The sequence below is a fragment of the Homalodisca vitripennis genome, chromosome X (genome assembly GCF_021130785.1).
Source record: "Homalodisca vitripennis isolate AUS2020 chromosome X, UT_GWSS_2.1, whole genome shotgun sequence".
Lineage (NCBI taxonomy): Eukaryota > Metazoa > Arthropoda > Insecta > Hemiptera > Cicadellidae > Homalodisca > Homalodisca vitripennis.
In genome coordinates this window covers 94,424,946-94,447,229 of record NC_060215.1, presented here as the reverse complement: position 1 = coordinate 94,447,229, position 22,284 = coordinate 94,424,946, and the positions used below count along the sequence as shown (strand labels likewise).

Sequence of the window (22,284 nt, the reverse complement as noted above, 5' to 3'; positions counted from 1 at the left end):
GTTGAAGTCATGGCATAAACTTTGGTTTAAGGTTGTGGAGGGAAATGAAGAAAGTGAAAGTAAACCTGGTGACAATTAACTAAAACAAGTTTTCTTCTTGAAAAAACTTCTGAACAACCCCATGTCAAAGATGAGTAGAAAAAATAGGATACTGGATTGAGGAAAACTCATAAGGGAACAGAAAAAAATTCTGATAAACCAGGCAATAATATAAAGGTTTACAAACCCAACAACCCCCAAAGAAATTGATTTGGATGAAGATGATGTGGACAGCCAAACACCACGTGGAATCAAGCAACAGATGCCTTAATCAAGTTTTCTGAATGCAGCAGTTCATTCAATTCAAGGCTAGCTAGCATTTTCATAGAATGTTCACATTATATAAGTGAAAGGTTTAAATGAACCCATAAAATAAATGGGTTTTACCACAAGCTCCATCACTTTGTTATACTCTGTCCCACCTCAAGCTATCTGTTGTCTCTCATGTTGCAAAATTTTAATTCAGTTTCTATTACCCTTAATAGCAAATTCCAAAGAGCTGAAAACAGGTCCCATCATTTTGTATTCAAAAATTAATTCTGAACCTATTTCAAAACGAGTAGATAAGTGCCTGAACAAAAATATGTTTTTTGAAAGAGATCACTCAATAATATTTCAAACCTATTTTATGAAAGTTTCCCACAATGAGAGGGAGGGGATGGAGAAAAAACGCTTTGATGATATGTGATTGAGAGATAATGTTATCTTAAAATGCGTTATTGTCACATAGTTGGAGTCACGAACAAACCTGAATTGTTTTATCTGGTTAAGGAGAAGCTTGTTTGTGCTAGATAGTGGTATCAGCTTTGAAGGTCCAATACACTAGGTAGGTAGTGAGCCTTACATCTGCTCTGTTTCTATCTTTTGTATCTGTTTTCATGTATAAATAGAAAATATTGTATCTACTTCTATCACGTTTTGTTGTAAACATATAATGGCAACAGTACAGTAATTTAGTTTTATCTGATAGTATATGAAATGTCAGTAATATTGTATTAAATACAAACCAAGATAATTGTCTCTTAAGCAAACAAATAAATGTATTATGTGATGAATACATAATCAATAAATAAAAGTGATACTACCTTTTCAATGTAGTAATGAAGTTCTTGGCAAATCATACATAACCAGATTACTATTTCCTATGATTATTTATGTGGTTCAAAGTCATTGGTAGGACTCATTGTTAGTGTTCAGACGCAATCATTTAAACATTGAAGTTAGTGAAATATTTCCTATAGCTCACTAACTTTACTGAAACCATTCTCTTCAATTGTTCAACTTTTTCCACTAACTAATACAACCTAATAAAGGAGAAATAGAATCCCAAAAGTTAAGTATTACATAATAATCTTATTTCCTTACACTTCACTGCAGTTTGTTTTGTAGTTATAACATACACCTACACTGATGTTTTAACCAAAGACAATGTCTAACTGGACATCTCATTGAGGTTAGAAAGGTAAGTAATGCTGTATTGGATCCAGACATTGTAGTATTAGAAATGGCCATTGGATAAGAATCTGAAAAAAACTGTTCCAATGAGAATTCCCAATCTTTCTTAGTTTTTAGCCTTATACAACTGGACGATCCTATATGTTTTCCAGATCAGACTGTGTTGTTATTAACATCACTAACACTATTATAACCTTAAGACATTTCAATCTTAATGTGTAGATGTTCAGTCAAAAGGCATTAAACTGAAAATTGTCTTGTTTTAAGATCTCCACAGTGAGGCTAAAATATCTCAAGATAATATAATTGGCTAAGCAATGTTTCGTCACAGAGTGAACAGGATACTGTTTTTCTTTTTTCTGTTATTTTAAACCTTAAAAATCTATGATACCATGCTGAATCTACTGTTTCTTAGGGTATTCCATCTTCTCTAAATTCTAAGAATTACATTTTCTTAACATCCCTCCTAGAGTATTCATTTTGTCTAGGCCAGTTTAAGTTATGCTTATTTTCATTTAAGAATGAAATACCACTGGTATTCAAACGATGCATGAATCACCAGCCTTTGCACAATATATGAGAATTACTGGCAATCATATGATATAATTCCATGTTTGTCTCTAAAATACTTATATAAACACACTAAAACCTAAAAACATGTTTAAAAATATAACCCATATACAACTATACTTTAATGATTAAAGAAGTGAAGTGAAATATCCCTTTATTGTTACATAATGTTTTAACACCGAAGCAGATCCAAATTGTGTATCACAATATATACACTTACATATTTATTTATAGAGTAGTGATTTACATTTTTAATGAAACAAGTGTTTTAAATTATTCTTCAGAGCAACAAAAATTATTAATATTTTTTATTGCATCAGGAAGAACATTGTAAACTCAGTGTCTGAGTGACATTTGCAGTAAATGGTCTCTCCATGAATGAGTCTAAATCCAAATATTAGAGTTTGTTACATTTCTGTCAATAAATAATAGACAATAGACATTTTCATATTCATCAAGAACAGAGATAGCATCTATACATGATTTACAATTTAAAGTTAAAACATTCATAGAAACTTCTATTAGTTTTTGATGTTGGTGTTCAACTCTTCCAGAGTATAAACAGTTTTTTCCACTAGTGACTTGGACATTTTCTTCTTCAAAACCTTTTTTACCTCAGTTCCAAATAATGACAATGGTTACGTTTTCTCAACTAACCTAACTTTAAAATCTAATAATTCTCAAAACTGTTAGGTTCAGAAATCAACAATAAATTAAATTGGTAAATCCAGAATGAAGAATCAACAGAAAAATATTATTTTTTTAAATTGTTTGGGGTAGACAACACAAGCAAGTTTTTAAGCTACAAAAGGAGAAATACAAATAATAATAAAAAATATCTCCACATCCACCTTTTAAAATTTTGTTCAAGAAACATTGTTGCAACCCTCCCACAGTGTACAGCACACCAGATACAAACGTTACTTAAGGCCTGTTACATATATAGGTTAATTTTTTTAATTCTCCCCAGTTTATAGGACCCAAAACATAACAAACTTCCAGGGTAAATTAAGAAACTTAATGATTAAAATTATTTAAAAGAAATTAAAAGAATGGCTGATAAACAAAAATATTTGGTCCTTAGAAGATTTTTTCAAATTGTAACGGAAAATACCAGATACAATTAAAAGGTTTTACTTTTTTATTTTAATTGTATACTTAATTTTGTTTTCTGGACCAAATCAAGTAACAATTGTAAGTTAGTTATTTTGATGAATAAATATTTTATACATTCCTTAAATTAGTTGATTTTTAATTAGTTTTACAAAAACCTGAAACCCATAATGGTAAATGGTTCAAATGAAAATAGTGTTTTAATTGTTAATTGGTTTTCTTTGCAGTTCTAACAGAAGAGTATCGAGCGCAGAAAAAATGCCTTATCACAAAACCAGTGTCCATTCCAATGGATATTCCACAGGTAATCAATGTTTCCATTTATGTTAGTATACAGGGTCTGTGTGTTTGACTCAGTTCTCCACAAGGTTAAATACAAACACTTCTATTTTGGCAGGAATATGCTATTTAATGTTAAATTGATACAAAATATTAAATTTTAGTTTAATGGTATTTAAAATTTTGATTCACTATTCAACTTGTTAGTAGAAAGCATCATAGCAGTGAAAATTATATTCATGTATGTTTAAAGAGCTGAAATTCTAACATCTATAATTAACCCAAAATAAATTTCAAATTACTGCCTAATTCTTTACTCACCAAAACTGAACTATTGTTCAAAAGGTATAACTAATTAGTCCAAGCAACATGTATGATAAATAAATTGAAACATATAAAAGTACTTTATGTTTTATGTAGAAGAATTCATACAAGGTTCACAGATATAGTAATAGATTTATTGCTAAAGATACTTTTAATTAGAATTCTATTCAATTTATTTCTTCAAATACATTAATATCAGGTCAGTCTACTGTTTGAATTTCGTTGCTAAAGATGTACTCATAGCGCTCACCTAACGGAATCCACCCAACTCATTTTTTTACTCTGATACAGAACTCAAAAAGTTTTATTTTATATGATTTTTCATGGTATCTTTATTGTTAGTATGTCCATTTTTGAGGGAAAGAGACTGATGGTGGTTAAAGTGATCAGTGACCTTGTAAAACTTTCCATCCAAGTCTCTGCTTGTCATTGAGGCAACCGAATTGTAACTGTTTCCAGAATGTCATGTATATATTTCTCTAAATAAAAAGTGTTGTGTCCTGTGGTAAAAAATTCCCTGTAAATCAAGAAGCCAATTTTCAGATTACATTGGAGATATGATTGCATTCATGTACTTTGTTAGTCTAGCATACCAGTCAAGCCTTTGATAACAACATTATCTTTATTTACTTTTACAGTAGAGAAAGAATCTTGATTCTTTAGCATTCCCAACCAAATTTAACAGTTATTAAAAAGTATCTGCCTCAGGTACCAAGTTTAAAAATTCAACTATCTATTACTTAGTGCTTTCTGTAGTATTTCTTAATAATTTAAAGAACCATTGATCTAGTCTAATACTGTTAATACTAAAATATTTATCATATTGAAAAAATGTAATGAAGGCTAAGTCATGTAAGAACTCAAAAGACAGGAGAGATACTGGTATAATTTTTCAATTTATTACTTTTTGAGAACTATGTAAGGCTTTACAGCAATGTATAAACATCACTGTGGGCTGGCTGATAATTTTGATTTATTGGCAGATGAGCAGCAGAGTGGGATGGGGGAGGACAGTCCAACTTACCTGATGGAGCACCTGGCTACCTTCACAGTGACAAAGGAGACAGGGATCGTGTATCCGGCGGACGGAATGCGGCGACTGCTGCAACTGGAGAAGTCCAATGGCATCTGGTCACAGAAGATGCAGCTGCGGCTTGACCGCAATTGGGTGCTCATTATGGACTATGAAACTGGGGTGAGTTACCAAAAGTTAATAATAAGGCAAATTAATAAGATTCTATTTACACTTGATATTTTATATTTTGTACGTGTCTAACTTGAAAGTAGAGAACTGAAATATTATAATAAATATAAATTAATTAACTTTACTTTTGTTATGTAATTTACAGCAAGTTATGGAAAGGTTCCCTGCCTCTCTGATCCAAGAACCTACAGCTTTTATGAGCAACGATCCCATGGAGATCTACAACAACATACTGGTCTTTATCGTGGGGGAAGAACGCCAGTCTAACTCTCACTCCGAGATGCACATATTCCAGGTAATGAAATGACTTGTTTAGTCACAGTGTAAATATAAGCCATTATTGTCCAACATACGCAAGAACTTTTTAATTGAACAATTTGGCAACTGTTATAAATCACAAAATTCAAAGATACCTTTTAGATATGAGGTTATTTACTTTTTAAGTTAATGTTGTGATAACTCATTAGTGGCATGGGGATTTTCACATTTGAGAAAAGCTAAAATAACCTTTTTTTATTTCAAACTTCTTTCTGTTACATGTAGACTAACCAAATTGTCATGAAAATATTAGAGAGTGCACAGAAAGTATTCATTCCGGGGCCTGCTGTTTGTTAGTCAACTCCCATACCAAAGCACTTGTGTCTTACATCTTATAATGATCCTACAAATACTTTCGTGGCAAACTAACATGAACTCTGTAACTTATTATGACCCTACTATGTTCTTTAGAATACTTCGAGAAATTCTATAAAGAAAATCTTTAATATGACAAGTGATTTTTCACCTTCTATGACTTTTACTTATAGTTTAACCTTCTGGTTACAAAAATCTCCATTCAAAACTAAAATTTTTAATTAGAATATTTTTTGCACGAAAACCTTTAAAGTCATAAACTAATAACAATAACTATGTACCTTCGTCAAACAGTTCAAACTCTAGTCATATACTACTATAGTTTCGACTTTAAATAAGTCATCTTCTCGTGTCGGTGTCTATAAATATTAAAAGTGAGGATTATCCATCTGGAGTCGTCATAGTTTTAAATTAACGAACACAGTACAAACACAACAAATAAATAAATAATTAGTACGAGAAACACAACATTTGATAGATCTAGTGTATGACTACTGTTTGACGAAGGTACGTAGTTATTGTTATTAGTCAATCCACAGTTCATGGCTGTGTAATATGGAAAATTGATAAAATCATAAAATACTAACAGTTATTGTTTAAAATTTATTATTTATAATGGTTTATTTAAAAGAAAAACATGAGTTCGGACATTTTCCATCTTTATGTGATACAAGGATAGAATGAGCACTCAAAAACTTGACAACATATAATTGATGTTTACAGCTGTGCGGAAAATCACAAACCATGGATTGCAGATTACATGCGCAGTACACATAAACAAAGTAACGCTATAGTATACACACCACACAAAGTTAGAGACTGACAAGAAATTTGTAACGGTACATTCTGTAATAGTACATCTGTAACTATAAACCAGATGCCAATGTTTGGGAGGGGAAGGAGCAGACGTCTTCGGTCCTACATTTGATTACTTTATATCAAAGGCCTTCTGTATGAATTTTATTTTCTAGTTTCTTTAATTATTACAATTTAGTTAGATCTATAAGGGATGTATTGCATTTAGAATGAGGAATGGACTATTGATTGTGATTTGTATTATTTCCTATCAGGATTGGGCCTAAACACGTACCTAATTGCATAAATGCTTGTTTGAATCGTACAAATGTGTTTTTGTTATCTTGTGGTTCACTATGTTTTGCAACTTTTCCATTAAGTAAAATTAAAGAAATGTAAAAAATATTAATTAAATTTGACTATTTTAGAATACTATTTAATGTACATATAGTTATAAAGCTTTCAATATGTTTTTAACTGAAAACTATATCCTAGTTCTGTAGGCATACACAATTTGTTCATGACTGTTGCTTAGTCTGAGTCTGTAAACTTAAAAAAAAATGATAAAAACTGTGATTCGTAAAAGAATTGTGGAACTTATCTTCAACTACATAAGAATTTGACGTGTCTTTATTGTATAATTACTGTGTTATTTTTTTAAAACATGATCTTTTCAAAAAGGACTTGTTTCTAGTATAAGAACCTTACATAGCAATAATGAACAAATTTGTTGACAATTACATAACTATTTACTGTATTGAAGTATAGTTGCAGAAACTTTGTAATAGTGTGCTAGTTATGGTAATTTAAATGCTATCTCGCCCATCTTAAAAATATCTATGCTTGTGACCCATTATCTCAGCAATTGTTGAAGGTTAAGTTCTAACATTTTTACCAGCTGTTATATATAACATTGAGATACTATTGATCCTCAGTTACATCTGCATTATAATATAATACAGGGGTGCCCAACCTTTTTTACCCAAGGGCCACATTGTAAAGCCTTTATGGCCAGGCGGGCCAACATCCCAGGGGATTTGGAACTCCAAACAAAACGTATTGCCCGGGGTTTGTTCCAGAAATCTTGTGCAAAATATGAGTTTTAAGGTTTTTTGGCCTTTGTTTCCTGATTATTGTAATTTCTTATTATTTATTAGTTGTTAGGTAAAGGTTTATCATATATTATGTTTTTATTTTCTTTTAGTAGAAATAAATATAAACCCAGACTTTTGGATGTTTGCTCTAATTCTGAGGAAACAATAAAAAAGTCACCAATAAATTGAATACATTGATTTTAATTAATCCTACTAGGATACTAGGACATACAAATTACCACCATAAATGACAAAAAGTGAGGTTGTTTTGTTTTACATATTTAAAAATCAAAATACCAGTATTGAAAAAAAGTTCAATGAGATCCTTGGAATTGCTTAGTGCTGAGAATATCTTTCCACTTAGGCTCAAACTTAGTGGTCCCAATCATTAATAAAGATTTTAAATGTTCATCTCTAAGGGATGACCGAAATTTTGATTTGATAAAGTTCATCTTGGAAAATGCCTGCTCACATAGATAAGTCGAACCGAACAACGAAACCATGGTTCGAGCAAACTTCTTTATGTTCTTGAAATCTTCTTCCGGCAAAGCACTATAGAAAGACAACAGATCGCCTCTTTTAAGGCATTCTTGATAATTTTCCTTGTGCGTTTCATTTGTTGTTAGGTCAATAATTTCAAGTTGAAGGGATGGAGGCACAGTATCAATATCACACTTGAATGGATTTTGAAACATGTTGATTCTACCACACTCTTTGTCAAAATCTTCAAATCTTTTGTTAAACTGCTGACTCAATTGGCTGACGACCTTAGCAGCGAACTCAGAAGGGAACGGCACACTAGCTTCAGATACAAATTTTTGACATGTTTCAAAGTGGTCTAAATTCTTATTAGCCTACTTAGCTGCTTCTCAAAGAGGGCCAGTTTTTTCTAAAAGCATTTACGTGATGGTATGCATCGGTAACAAGAGAATTAGGTCCCTGTAGTTTTAAGTTTAAACAGTTGATATGCACTGTGATGTCAACTAAAAATGCTAACTTCCACAACCACACCGGATTAGAAAGTAGTGGCTCTTGACGACCTTGTTCTATCATAAAAATATCTATTGCTTCATGAAGTTCAAAAAAAAGTTGTAAAACTTTACCCCTAATAAGCCATCGGACCTCACAATGGTAGGGCACGTCTGGGTAGTTACTGTCTATTTCTGACAAAAATGCCTTGAACTGGCGGTGTTTTTGGGGAGGACGACCGTATGTAGTTTACTGTTCTCACAACAATTTCCATCACTTCTGATATTTCCAAATTTTTTCCATACAAAGCCTGCTGATGGATGATACAATGTAGTATGATGGGTTTCTCTCCACTAGTGCCTTCCACTGCTTTATATACGTTTCCAACTACACCTGTTTTGGTACCACTCATGTTTTTACCTCCATCTGTAGTCACTCCTTTTAATTTTGTAAAATCAAGTCCGAGATCTAAAATAGTTTCCTTAATTTTAGAAAATATTTCCACACCAGTTACAGTAGTTTTCATTGAATGAACTCCAGCCAGTTCCTCGGTAATTTGAAATTCACTATTTACACCTCTTACAAACAGTAGAATCTGAGCTGCATCAGAGTTATCCGTGGATTCATCCAAAGCAATTGAAAAACATTCAAATTTTTCACAGGCTAACATTAATTGATTGTAGACGTCTTTGCCGATATCTTCGGTTCGGCGAGTCATGGTGTTACGAGACAGACTAATAGAGCCTACCAAAGAAAGTTTGTCAGGACAAAGCTCTTCAACAGCTTTAAAAATACAACTTTTGACTATTTCACCATCACTAAAAGGTTTACCTTCCTTAGCTAAAATGTGAGCAATTTTGTAGCTTGCTCTTACAACAGACTCATTTTTATCATTACGTTTAGTAAATATATTTCTCTGCGATGACAAAGATGCTTTCATAGCATCTACTTTTTCTATTCTAAGTTTACCTGAAAGCTGAGCGTATTTACTTTGTCCGTGTTTCGTGTCAAAATGCCTTCTGATGTTGTACTCCTTTAACACTGCTATTGATTCGTTACAAATAAGGCACAAGGCACTGTTTCTGTTATTCACAACAAAATATTGCTCACTCCACTTCTCATTAAAAATACGACACTCATTGTCAATCTTCCTCTTTTTGGTACTACACATTGCGATATAATGTTTTTAAATAATTCGCACTATTATTAAAATTCACTAGGATTGCAGGGGTGGGGTGGAAATAAACAAGTCACGTGGCGAGTGGTGACCTTGAGTTGGGTAGGGGTTACGTCGCCGCACCGCGTGCTATGCCGTGCTTTACGCGCGCTCTATTCGCCAGCCGGTAGCCACCACCGTAGTCAGTGAAATCTGTCTGCAACTACTTTACTTCTTTCAACACTCATACTCCACCAAATGAATATGGCTCGTTCTACGTGAAATCGGCTGGACTGCTTGGTTGTCAAAATTTGTATTTATTTAATATTTCAAATGCTTGTAAACAAATTTGGTTGTTTTGGCAACAAGGCGGGCCACATAAAACTGACTCGCGGGCCGGATTCGGCCCGGGGGCCGTAGGTTGGGCAGCCCTGATGTAATATATACAATTTTTGTCAAAAATACATATCTTTAAATAAAAAAAAGTTAAATAATTAATAAATTTGTATAGATACAGGTATAAATGAGGATCCACATTATCACCTAAATGTAGGTAACATTTAAAATTTAGTCAAGACATTTTGTACAGTACCTGAAATAATGGGTTGTTTGTGTTTTAAAACCCAACTTTCGTGAAAACATGATTAACGTTAAGCCTACACTTTTCAATTAAAACAACTGGAAATTTTATTTGAATATAAGTTACAACTACCTTTAAACCCCTCCTGGTATGTAATCTTCTTCTACTTCATCTTGCTTAAGATTTCTCCTTCTTTTCTTTAGCCTGGCTTCTTTTGTAGTATTCCGCTCCGCTCAGTTGATTCGCTCACTGTCCAGTTGTTATAGTAGCCAAATGGTGTTAGATCCTATGTCCCTTATTCTAAGGTGTTCTAAAACTTTAATCCTACTTAGGTTTCCATCATTGAAAGTAGCTATTGTGTCATATGTTCCTAAGTCTAGTGTATGCCTGCCAACAAAAACTATTTTTGGAAGCCTCGTCCACTGCATGTTGTTGGACGCCTCATTGACGTTTTGCTTCTTCCCATGAAGTAATTTTCTGACGATGTTGAAGTTTCTAAGGGCTTGATAGCCTGCATAATAGCTAATGGAATTGTGTTTTTGTGCTTATAATTAGCTACAGTAGCTGCTACTTCAGCTTTACGGAAGGAACATCACATGTCCGAGGGGAGAAGACACAGGCCGTGCTGAGAATTGTCATTATTGTAAGCTTTATGGTACTAGATTGGCCAAATAGTCCTTCTCATTCCATCAAGATTAGATTCATTAGACCTTACAGCTCCTCCATAATATCCTTGAAGTTGATCTATGACCTTATCGATAAGTCTATTGACACCTTTGAGTCTTTTCCCATCTTATAAAACTCAACTTTTGTTTTATAGTTTATTATTTCTCAGGCGTGTCCCCATTCTTTTCTAGATATGCCCAACACATTTCAGTTTTTTAATTTCAACACCATCATATGGCTTACTATTTACCACTGCTTGGTAGGCTTTAGAGTCCCCATCAACCAGAAAAAGAAAATACTAATACGTCAATCCTCGCTTCTCCTCTGAACAACTGAAAATCAACACCACTGCAACAGTCACCATGGCTCCATTCGTCATATTTTTTTTACATTGTGATGTATGGTGTTCTAATTTGTTTTCACTTGATCCACAACACAACTACTAAAAAGTTTAGTCAATACCTCGACATCTAAAACTTTGCCAGTTTCGAGACTTGTCAGAAGTGCACACTCCATTTTTAGATTTGTAGCCTCTTCTGCCAGGTTCCATCAAAAGTAACTGTCAGGTTTCTGAGTTTATTTTCATCTGCTTCATTATGTAAAACTGCTTGCTCTGTTCCCTTTTGCATGGATTTTTCAGCAATATCAAAGATGCTCTATTTTACAACATTTTTATACCTTGTATACGCTGAGTTCGGCTTCGGTAAATTTACTAATGCGCACAACAGATTTCCGGCCTCACCACCTTAACCAATACATCTAAGACCATACAACATTCTCAGATTTATGTTGTATAAATTGGACTTAGTACTTTTATCAGAGGTCCAGAACTGGTTTTCCTCTTGACATTGCAAACTTACAGGCTAAACAATTTCTTTTCTCTTTAACTCACCTAAAATAACTTGTCCGCCACAAGATTTGCACACAACATACATGTTCAAGGCTGTATTCTGTAGAGATAGAGCAACTATAATATTAGTTCTATCACTAATGTACTGTGTGTAGTCTCTCACACTTTCATCTAGTTTTGATTTTGAAGCGCTAGGCTTAGATTGAGTGGAGTTGTCAGACCTAGGCCTAAGGCTAGTAACAGTAGACCTACTTCTCTAAACTTGACCTAGGATTTGTCCTGAATGCTGGTTCATCTTTCATTTCTTTCTTTTAAAACCTCCTTTGTGTTAAGTCTTGAAAACATGAAACTGTAGCTCTAGCGACAAAATTGCTAAACATAACTATAAAACAAAAGCTAGCAGAAAACTAATCTGTTGTCTGCTACAGATGTTCAGCTATGTCTGCAATGCACTGACGAAAACCCAAAACAAAATATCACACAGTTGTAACATTGTAGAAATACTTCTATAACAAGTGTTGCAGCTGATGCGCAATAAACTGCTCAAAACTATACGAACTCTCTGAACACAAAATTCTTAAAAATTTAATAAATATACTTTTAGATTTTCAATCACCTTGCTCCTCGTTTTTAAACATCCAGAAAAAACTAAATAAAAATATAAAACAAAAAATCTGTTTAAACTAATTTTTGTTTGTGTTTAACTTAACTTAAGTGTATACAATAAAATTGACTGTAATATATTATAATTTATTAATCAGAAATACCTGTGTAATAGTGGATTTTATTAATTTTGTAGTAACATGTGTTAGCAGTGATGTTGCACCTTGATCACACATTGACATGATGGTAGATAAACATTTTATCTGGCTTGGATTTTCCTGACAAAGTGTTTAAAATCAATCTGGATTTTCAAGTTGATAATGGTTTCGGTTGAAAGCTCAATAAAGTTCATATTCATTTTAATACATACATATTGCGTAAATGTATTTAAAATTCATTAAATTATAAAAATATTACGTTATTGAATACACAATGTGTTGTATTGTAGATAGTTGTATTTCGGTAAATTATGAATAGTGTTTATACAACCAATCTGCTTTTCAGTTTTGATTATCGTAATTATTTAATAAGTAAATGGTTAATACCATTTCCACTGTTAAAAATGAATATTAATAAAAATAAAAATAATAGACAATAATTTGTTATGTTATATATAACTATATATATATATATATAACTATATATATATATATATATATATATATATATATATATATAAATATATATATATATATATTACTATCAATTTACACAGTTCCAATTAATTCTGAAAAATAAAAAAAGAATATTCAATCAAGAGCTCTTCTTATTTCCAATAAAAAATATTTATAGTAGTAATAATATTATATTCGGTTCCACTTGTTCTTAGCCAAGTTCCCAAGATGTTGTTTATCAACAAAATCCTGAAATTGTAAATGATTTTGTTTTGTTGCAGTGTCAGAGTATCTCATCACTTGAGTTGGTTGAGGATCTGAAACTGCTGCGGGTGGGTAAGATGCCAGGGGGACGCAGAACCCGCCATATACCTCCTCCACCCCCTACTCCGCCACCAGACCCTCCCATCAACGGAGTCAATGTTCGTGAACAGGTCAATGCTTTCAATGCTGTCTCTCACCGTGAGTATACGTTTTCTATAATGCTCTTCATTGTAATTATTTGATGAGTTTTTGTACCAACTAAAAATTATATTAACTCTCAAAGTTCTAATTAAATAACTTAAAATGCTAGGCCATTTCAAAACATATGAATTTGCTTCCTTAACCCTTTCCTATTCATATATTTGTAAATAGGATGCTAGAGTACTCTTAATAAAATTAAACAAGAAAAAGAGAAATGGTGTATAATTACTTACAGTGTATTTTTGTGGCTCTAGTTTTTACAGTTGCAACTGGATAATTTTATGTTATCACTACTGTTAAGACTATGTATTCAATGTACAGTTTCTGCCTCAGAACTAGTGTATAAAGAATCAATGTATATTGTTTATACTATTACATTTGTGTTTACACTGCAGAGACTAAAAATAAAACACACACACACACACACACACACACACACACACACACACACACACACACACACACACACACACACACAAAATACATACAGTAATTTCACTTTCCATATGGCTTTGTTTGAAACAAAATGTAGAGTGTAAACCCTGTTTTATGTTACACGTTTCACAAAGATGAGGGCATGTAGAATGACCTCAAGAATGTAGATAGTTGCTACGGTAAGGACTCTGCAGTCCTTGAATTCTTGTCTGAAGCTCTCATATAGTAACAATCCTACCATAACCAGGACACGAAAACTTTCTGAATGTTTCTAATTGATGTACCACCCCAAGTATGATACCATATTTGAGAAGGCTCTCAAATAGTTCAAGATATGTTGCAGTAATAGCTTTGTTGGTTATGTGGTTTTAACTCTTTTCAGTACAAAAATTGTAGTACTGAGAGTTTTGGCACAGGAAATCAACATGAGAATTCTATAAAAGACCATTTCCGAGAATCACTCTAAGGTGTTTTAGTAAGTCAGTAGTATATTAGGTGGCACCGATTAGTTGTCCTAGATTCATCTGTTTATTTTAGCTTAATTAATGACAAGATAATTTGTTTTACAATATTTCTGTGCCTTCTTCTTCTTCTTCTTCTTCTAAAAGGTGACTGCCTATTACCATGCACTCAAGCCCAAAGGTCTTTTGACCACTCCAGAAGTATGCCATGAGACCAACCAGTTTACAGTTTCAGTAGTCCTCCTGAGAAAATTCACCATCTTTTCCATCCAAACTACCAAAGATAGGGTAGTGCTCCCTTGTTATTGCAGGACAGTCAAAGAGGAGGTGTTCAGCATTCCTCCTACCCGTCAAACATTCTGTAGAGCGGATCCTTCCGGAGAATGCCAACTCTGAAGATGCTTCCTCAGGTGTCTTGTCCTGTAATTAGACCCATAACCCAAGAAGAGACTGATCTACTTAAGGAGAGAAGCAGCTTGTTAAACTACAGGTGTTGTATCAGTCTTGTTAGCATGACTTCAATAATCTTAGAAACTGTTCGTATTAGAAATTGGGTCTAAATTTGTTATCTCATCTTTTTGATCGTTGTTTCTGCAGAGGATAGACTTTGGAAGTTTTGATACCATGTGGAACAAAAATTTTATAGGACCTTTGCTGTGCTTCTGGAGGGACAGGATATTCAGAATGGGTAAGGTTGGAGGTAGGGACCCTTTTATGCCTCCTTTTGAGATTCAATGGTGCATCCTCCATGAGGAGGAATAGCTGGCACTATAGAGGTCTTGTTACCTTGGAAGAAGGGGAGGTTATTGCTGTTCCAGTGAAAACGGGCAGAGGATGGTACTTGTTCATATTCAGACTTGCAAAAACCTTTAACACTAAGGGAGCCCCACACACACTCCAACAGTTGTCCTCCATAATAAAATAGATAGACCTATTAATAAACCCTTTTATCTCCAATATATAAATAATATTTATTCATAATTAAGTACCCTTCTTTTGAAAATGCTCTATATCTTAGAAAAAAGCACTTTACACTATGCAATTCAGAATGCATAAACATAACTTGAATAGAGTTCAAATTTTATAATACTAAATCTCGCATGGTGCTTATTTGGTAGGTACTGAATGTATGAACAAGTTTTAATGCCTACCATTCATTCACTTAAACAGAAATGTTCTCATGGATGAAAAACATTTTAAAGCTGTTCATTTTATCATAAAATAATCATACTTGTAGTTGTAACCATTCATAACATAATATGGAAATAATATGGCTTATAGAAAACTGAATCTTATATTTTCACACTACTTTAAATGTAAATATACAACTGGTTCCAAGAGCTTCCCATTCCTACCCAATAAGTTGAAGCGAAAGTACTTGGAATAAGTTTGGAAATTACTAGTTGGAATATAATACATTGTACTGAACATGTTTGCTATAAATTTATTGAATTATTATTTACAGTTATCTAGCAACATAGTGTTTGTATCCTATCCTTCTCATTATATCCTCTAGTAGAACATCTATCTACGTAGCCTTCAAATGATAATCTCATTTGGGGTAAAAAATACACCCAAGAACCCATTTAGAATCAGTAACGGTATCAGTATTAGAAAAGTTTATTTCAACATCATCTAGATAAAATTGGTGATATTCACCACAAGGAATTGATAATTCTAAATTTGGAAGATGTAATTAATTGGCTTCAGGGATAATAAGTAGAAATAGAATCAGCAGCTTGTTCTTGAACGAATAGAGGATAGTGAAAATAGTTCTGATAATGAAGAACCAGAAGATGCATGACTCATTCTGATGCCACATTGTAGATAGAATAACTGATTGATTTATTTTTGGAGTTAGTCGGACACATCATCAGCGGAAATGGATTGCTTTGGAACATCTGTATGATGGTACATCCCGGAAGTAGGGCACTAAAGCTAAACAAAAGAGACTGATTGAGTTTTTTTTTATGAAACAGTAAACAATATTTATTTTGATTTTTGATTTTATTTCTTCTCTGTAAAACAAAATAATAAATTCACTTTCTTCTACTGTTATATTTATAACAAATAAATTTCTATTATCTGTTACCTTTTGTGTTTTTTACTGTATTCCCAGATTATCCGGTTTTTTGTTTGTCCGGACCACATCTGTTCCCAATTAATCTGCATAAACGAGGTTGTACTATGAGTAAAATTCAATTTAGCATATTTATTCAGTAACAATGATGAGAGAAAAATTAATTTTGAACAACCCCAGTGAGAATGGTGGAGATTTCAAAGTTTTGAATGTTGCATATTAACTTGTTTAGCAGTCAATATTTTTTGTTCCTAACATGCAAGCAAAATTTTAAGTTCTTACACCTTGAACTGTTTAGGATATATTGGGATTGTTGTATGGAATTACATGCTACCAACAATACATATAAAATGTAAAGACAAGAACAAAAGTGTTTTTGCAAAAAGACATAAGCAATGTAGTTACCCACTAAATTGTTTTCCCTGTGTAGCCTAGTTAATATTGCATACAGGAATAAACTACAGAAATATTCGTGAGTGAAAAAGAATTAAACTGAGTGGTCATATATATATCAGATCTAGCATCAAAAGAGTTAAATAATCCAAATCCAAATTATTTTTCTTACAATTTAAAGTATTTTTGTTTAAATGTGTAACTGACCCTGGAACCTTTAGTCTTTATTCTTAGAGTTGATGTAGCCAAACCTGTTTTGATATTCAAAATTTCAAGTAATGCAGAAATCCATTAAATCTTGCTTATGGTTGGTTTTTGTATCTAAACACTGAGTAGTGGCATCACATATAAATGTATATGCTTACATTGAGGGTTGGTGTTCACTATGTATAGCCTTAGAGTGTAATCAGTTCTTATCAGAAATCAAGTTAATAGCATAAAAGTTTATGCAGAACTAATTCCAATTTTTAAAGCTTTTAATAACTTTGGGTAACCACATTCCGGATAATAAAGTTTCTAGTGTACTTGCCAAGTTACAAATAAGTCCTGTTACTTTATGCAATGACTTTCGAAAATCAGTATGGCTCTCGAAAAAAGGAAAAGCTCTAAAATTTAATTTGTTTTCTTTTTAAAAGAATACATTTTATTTCTCCTTTTTTTAAATACATTATTTTAATTCATATTTCAGCTATATGTGTCCTGAGTAATAGTTACAAATTTTGTGCTTTTAAATGTTTTTTCTGTACTGTAAAAAACTGCATTTGTACTAAAATTTGTATCTAATGGGCTTAAAGTAGTGTAGATTTAATCAAAATTGTAAGAGCTCTTTTTAAAAATTTTGGCTTTTATATTCTAAAGTAACACCTATTAACCAAGTTTATTCAAAATCTATCATCCGTTTGATTCGTGTTGATATCTTGTTGTTGTGCACGATCATTTGATGCAAAATAATAATTTTAGAGTGCAGGGTAAGTTTGGACCACACATCTCAGATATTCAGGAGAATCTCAGCTAGGTTTCTCTGAGGCCGCTGAATGGATAAAGTCGTTAAAAGGTGTAAAGAGTTAAATTTCAGAAAACTTGTAAAATGTTTATGTTAGAATGGTTACTTTAGGAAATATTTAACACATTTACCATAATTATTATAAATCTGTTAGACATTTAAAAATGAACAATTTAAATATTTAATTAGATTTTTTAACATAAAATTAAGTTTTTTAAATGTAGGAATAAAAAAAATGTATTTAATAAATACAATAATTCATAAATATATTATTGTTTCTCACATATAAACATATTTAAAGCGCTCTAAAATACTCAATGTATTTTTTGCATTTGTTATTTATAACAGTTTTACAATTTACACTTCATAACTCGGACATAACTTACTGGTAAGAAGTGGAATGAAAGTAGTTAAATAATGTGTGAGAAAATACTGGTAACTTACTGGTAAAAATTGGAATGGAATTAATTGAATAATGTGTGAGAAAATACTGAGACACACATATATTCACTTTTTTATTGAGTCCTTATTTCATATGAACTTATAATACAAGTACAATTTATTAAGGAATTTGATGAATTACAATAAGTATCAGTGTACGTCTCGTTCAAGGGTATCCAAAAATCTTTTGAGGTACCAATTATTTTACTAGTTTAGTATTGTCTCATTTTGAAAGTTTTTTGCACTTACATGAGGCTAATATATTAGTGTCACATTTCAGACGAGGCTCAAAAATTCAGCAAGTAACATTTAAAAATAATAAAGTCATTACAGAAAGTTTCAACTGGAGTAAGTTTGACCTAATTAAAAAAAAAGAAACAGGAAATTAGAACACTACAAAACATCCCCTCAAACATGATTAGTAGTTTTCCAAGATCATTTCTATGTACCTAGTTATTTGTCTCATTCTTAGACTTTTCCATTGAATTTTATTTGAAAAAGATAACATTTGTTCAAACCCCCTATATGCAAAATTAACTTGTCCTGATTGTTAGAAAGTGGTTCACAATATTGTGTCCGTGAGTCAGCCAATCAGTGATGTCATGTAGCTTGATAATGTAAGACTATACTCGTACAAAGGCTGTCCAAAAAGTAACAGACATTTTATATAAAAAAATAATACAATTCAAACCTAATTTTTTATATACATTTGATAGGTCATTATTGTTAACATTATACTAAATTATTACTCCAACATGTGGAGAATTGGGAGCATTTGTGTGTTAATTCCACAGTCTATCTGCCTTTTTGTTTCACAATTTACATGCTTTCCCAAATTCTAACTTGGACCTATAATAGTTGCAATTCCCAACAAACTAGCTTATTCAACACACTATCATTAGCTATAAGAGAACTACCAATTAACCCTAGAACTGGCAATGGTGTCACTCTGTACTGGCGGCTCTATTTTATCAGCCTCACAGACGTTTCTTATAATGTGTCACATTTCATAACTGTTAGTCCAAATATAAACTATTATATGTCAATGTATTCACAACTATATGGGGAGCATAATAATAATAATATCTTATTGTTTCCATGGAAACATATTTTTTTGTTTTTTTTTTTTACAAAATGTAAGAAAAATATTTTTTGGACATTATTTTTGTAAATATTCCGTTGTGTAACTGCTTAGCAATAAGCTTTAAATGAAAACTGTAAACGTATAACTTATTCAAAATTTTGTCTTGATTCTAAAAATATATAATTATTGTCACTTTTACCTCAAAACGTACGTGTTATAGGGCTTTGTATGAAAAAGCACACGTATTTACTTATTTTCAAAAATGCGTAGATTTCTAAATAAATATTATTGTTCGTGGGTAAACATAATCTTATGAATGCATTTATAATTATATAAGTGTGACAGATAAAACAAAAATAAAATAAATAAATTTTAATCTTACCTTATTTACATATGTACAATATATATGTAAATAAGCTCTCTAAGATCATTTGATCGGTCTCTAAAGTTTTCACCTATACTGAACAACTAAAACTATAACCTAAGAAAGCTAACAATAATAACAACACTAAAACACTATAAAATACAATTTCCACAAATACTTTTGGTTTCGTAACATCAAACACAAAACCCGGCACTTGTTAACAGTTTCACAACAATGTAGTTGACCCGTACTATGTTCACGTCAGCTGTCCATAGAGAACGATGTTTTACGGTAAACAAAGAAGACAATAATCGAAGTAAGAACAGTAAATCGGTACTATAGTTAATGCTCTTCCAGAATATATCAAATAAAAATCATTTATATAACCACAAAATGATTTATTGTTATATGTTATTTATTTATTTATGTTCCTTAAATTTCAATAACTGTACATGTCTACTTTGGCAACGAATATTCGTCCTTGCCAAATCGGACGGGCCTTTGGCGACGAAAATTTGTTTCATACCAGCTGGAGGGTTAATAAGTTTAAACTAAGGGTTTCAACTTGGCTTAAGACAAAAGCTTTTACTCTGTTGACGAGTACATAAGTGCAACATGTTTGATCTGTTACAAAATACATCTGGTTAATGTACAACTTTTATATAAATATATAACCAATTAGGCGTATAAATTAGTTTTTATGTAAAATGTTTTTTCATGGCGAAGCCTGTTGTAACTGAAAATGTTATTTAATGCCAATAAAGATCTTAAATCTTGAAAATCTAGTCCCTATTTATGATACAATCATCATCTTTATTACCATTTTTGTTGTAATATTCAATGAAGTTCATTATTGCAGCAACTATTTCTTCCATCTAGTACAAAATACGAGTAACCAAGCTTTTCCATCACAGTTCCATTCACCAAACGTCCTGAAATTTGAGGAAAATCAATATATCATTGCATCATTGGATTTTACTCATTCCTTTTCCGTACACATCATAAAGTTGGTGATAAATTTCGATTGGTTTATAATGTTTTTCCAATAAAAACCTAATAATGGAATGTATCTTAAAAGTGAAGGATATTCTATTTATACAGTCTGCACACTACCAGAACTGAATGCTTCAGTTTTTCACCAAGATGGACCATCCACCACCTTGACAGGTCTAAATGTCTTGTTACTTCTGCAATTCTTCTTACATAGTAAACACCTGTGTCTTAGCTTTATGCTTGCATTACCTGAGTTTTCGGAAAAAATGGCGCTTTGAACATAACACAACATGACACATGACTTGTACCAAATTTACTTGCCCAGACTAAGTTTTTTATGAGCTATTCCATTATTTTTAGTTTTAAACATTGCTAACTCTGATTGGGAAATTATAATACTTTAGTGCCATTTGCCTATGTTTAAAACAAAATCTACAGAGTTTTGATATTTGCATTTTTTTGCCAGTGGGATTAGTTATTTTTGGATTTGGTAACAGTTTCCATTTATTTGATTCTGCTCAAGTGCTTTTTAACATTTGATCGCTAACTGTTACATTTTTATTTCTAGGCTCATTGGCAACTATTTAAAAATCTAAAAGCAATCTTAATTTGAGAAAGAGAGTGCCTTTAGTCTGGTACTTCATTCCATTATGTTTTATGCTGTTCTTCTCTTGGACCCTGGTGTGAAAAGGACAAATTTTGGCTCTATTTTATACAAAGAATACATTTGGATTTGGTAAAAACATTACCTTTTTTTTGGTATGCCATTGGAGTTGAATTTTTACAAATGTTTCAAAAATTTGATATAACATTTTTTTATTTTTGGGTCCAGATCTAGCAATCTTTTCAGGTATTACTCTTAAATTCATGCTTTCGAAAACTGAATAGTTTTCTGAACGCCCACCATTTTGTAATTTTTCTTATTTATTTATAACTTTATAACAACTTGTTATAATAAGTTGAATTGTATTTGGTACATAGCTTTGTAACCTAACTGCAGTAAAAATAATAATTTTGTACAAGTTTTATTGTAAAAATTGTGGATTCTTAAAATCGTTAAGCGTTAGTATCTTAAAAACATCATATAATAAAAACAAAATCACTTTTATTACATTTTATTTTGACAATTTAACTATAAATCGAATGATACCAAGTTTAAGAAAATCGGTTGATATTTATTTCATATTTAAGGGAGATATTTTCTTTTAAAGAGCCTAGTGCCAACTAATGTTAAGTGTCATTATGTTACAGAACTGCATGTGAGCCATAACAATCAATTATTCTAATTTTAGCTGCTCTAACTAGCTGATTATAACATTATATTATCGAACTTTGGTTAAAATATCCCTACCTATCTTAGGGTTTAGGGTTCTTTTTAAAATATATATTGTAATAAAAAATACTTATAACAAAACAAACAAAACTTCATTTACATATGATTAATGAATGTACATATGTTTTTGTATTAACGAAAAGTACAAAATAATTTTGAATTTAAAAAGTAATTTTTACTGCTGAATAGTTTCTGTCCAGTATTGACAGTATTGAACTAGCGGTAATCAGTATTGCCACCATCAGTTTGGTTGCACATCTTGAACCGCGTCAGTAGAGTTAATCCAAA

At 31.8% G+C, this 22,284-nt stretch overlaps 1 protein-coding gene across 7 annotated transcripts in view; it reads left to right on the top strand.

Moving 5' to 3' along the window:
• The window catches only part of LOC124369581 (epidermal growth factor receptor kinase substrate 8-like protein 1), a 104,632-nt gene that overhangs the window by 13,512 nt on the left and 68,836 nt on the right, over nt 1-22,284 (top strand). For 5 of the 7 annotated variants that reach the window (XM_046827620.1, XM_046827618.1, XM_046827617.1 and 2 more), the window contains exons 3-6: nt 3,405-3,481; nt 4,764-4,975; nt 5,130-5,279; nt 13,226-13,406. In XM_046827620.1, the coding sequence (XP_046683576.1) occupies nt 3,405-3,481; nt 4,764-4,975; nt 5,130-5,279; nt 13,226-13,406 (620 nt within the window). Of the gene's footprint in view, nt 1-784; nt 866-1,280; nt 1,502-3,404; nt 3,482-4,763; nt 4,976-5,129; nt 5,280-13,225; nt 13,407-22,284 lie in introns of those variants that run through there. The other 2 variants (XM_046827622.1, XM_046827623.1) reach the window with 2 other exon arrangements.